At 37.8% G+C, this 1,346-nt stretch overlaps 1 protein-coding gene across 1 annotated transcript in view; it reads right to left on the bottom strand.

Moving 5' to 3' along the window:
• LOC107577328 (uncharacterized) overlaps positions 1-1,346 on the bottom strand; it is a gene marked incomplete at its 3' end in the record, with an annotated part of 11,260 nt that overhangs the window by 8,639 nt on the left and 1,275 nt on the right. Inside the window, exons 4-8 of the mRNA XM_016263416.1 lie at positions 732-811; positions 585-629; positions 436-470; positions 115-266; positions 6-23 (exon numbers count right to left, since the gene is read on the bottom strand). Of these exons, the coding sequence (XP_016118902.1) occupies positions 6-23; positions 115-266; positions 436-470; positions 585-629; positions 732-811 (330 nt within the window). The remainder of the gene's footprint in view (positions 1-5; positions 24-114; positions 267-435; positions 471-584; positions 630-731; positions 812-1,346) is intronic.

The raw sequence follows: 1,346 nt of genomic DNA on the forward strand, positions 1-1,346 counted from the left end.
GGGACAATGAACTGCTCCTGTCCCTGGAAAACACACACACACACAAACCCATACGCAATGATAATTTTCTGGCCCACAGCTGGTGCCTTTAAGTTACCAAGGAAGCAGCTTTACCCTCCAGTGAAGCCTCTCTCGGTGCCAGTGAGTTGGTGTCGCCGCACTTGGACAATATGTTGCAGACATGGTTATTTTCTCCGTTGCATCATTCAGAATATTTATTATAATGTCATTGTGCCACACGTCCAATAGAGATGAGAGTGAGACCCCTGGTAAATTAGGTACATAACGCAGGTGTTTATCATTTCTGTGAAGCGGAATGTGTCTTCGCTTTATAAATGGTATTGAGAATCCAAATTACAGGCATTCAATGCAAGAGGTGTGTGTATATGCAATCTATACAAACAAACAAAGAGAAAGAGTGTGTGTGATACTTACCAGAGGCTGAACTGACTGAACCCTCCCTGCGAGATCTGAAAGAGAGCAATACAATTAACACGAACCGTTAAACACACCATCTTAAAAACACACTGCAGTTCTGCATGTGATGTACGTGTTCACACAGACTATAAATAAGGTCAACACACCTCCACATCTTTATGATCTGATCTCTGACTGATTGGATAGTTGTACTGAAAGATAGTGAAAGATAAGTAGATTAACAAAGGTTAATTGATAATGATTTAGTGCATTAGACACATCATTGTGCAAGCTTAGAGAGATCAATGACTTGCCAGCTGGGGGGGTGTTGGTGCTTTGAGGAGATGCATATGATGTTCATTTGATTGACTTTCAAGTAAAACTGGCAAGATGCCTGAAAACAAACAAACAAAGAAAAAAGAAATGAACCACACAAACATGCTCAAACATGTATTTAAAGGTGCAGCCATATTAGCAAAGGTTTGGCAAAATTTTGCAAACAAAATGGTCCATCATCAATAATGTAGCTTTGTATGAAGCACAGCTCACACAAGTCATTTTTAAACCATTTTAAACAAGATTTCTGTTGGTCAATATGGCGAATCTGTGTGACCAATTTGAAACCATTGTGAAATCTGAATTCCCAACTATGCAGATTCCTATTGAAATGACTGCATTTCAGCTGCAAAAATGTGCCTGAACAATGTTAACTGTAACTGCACCTTAACACATACACAATTTCTCTGTTTGGAATTCACAAGCCAACACCACTCAAATAACCTTCTTCAATTTAATTTGATAGTATCAGTTTTTGTTTTAATGTGCTTTAATGCAGGTTTTCAATTCAGCAGCCGAAGGATTTAAGAAATCACAATTTCTACCCAATAAAATATATTAGAAAAACATAGAATTCTCTCTCTTTTTTTTTT

Source organism: Sinocyclocheilus grahami, unplaced genomic scaffold, assembly GCF_001515645.1.
Source record: "Sinocyclocheilus grahami isolate Dianchi unplaced genomic scaffold, SAMN03320097.WGS_v1.1 scaffold5755.1, whole genome shotgun sequence".
In the NCBI taxonomy this organism is placed as follows: Eukaryota; Metazoa; Chordata; class Actinopteri; order Cypriniformes; family Cyprinidae; genus Sinocyclocheilus; species Sinocyclocheilus grahami.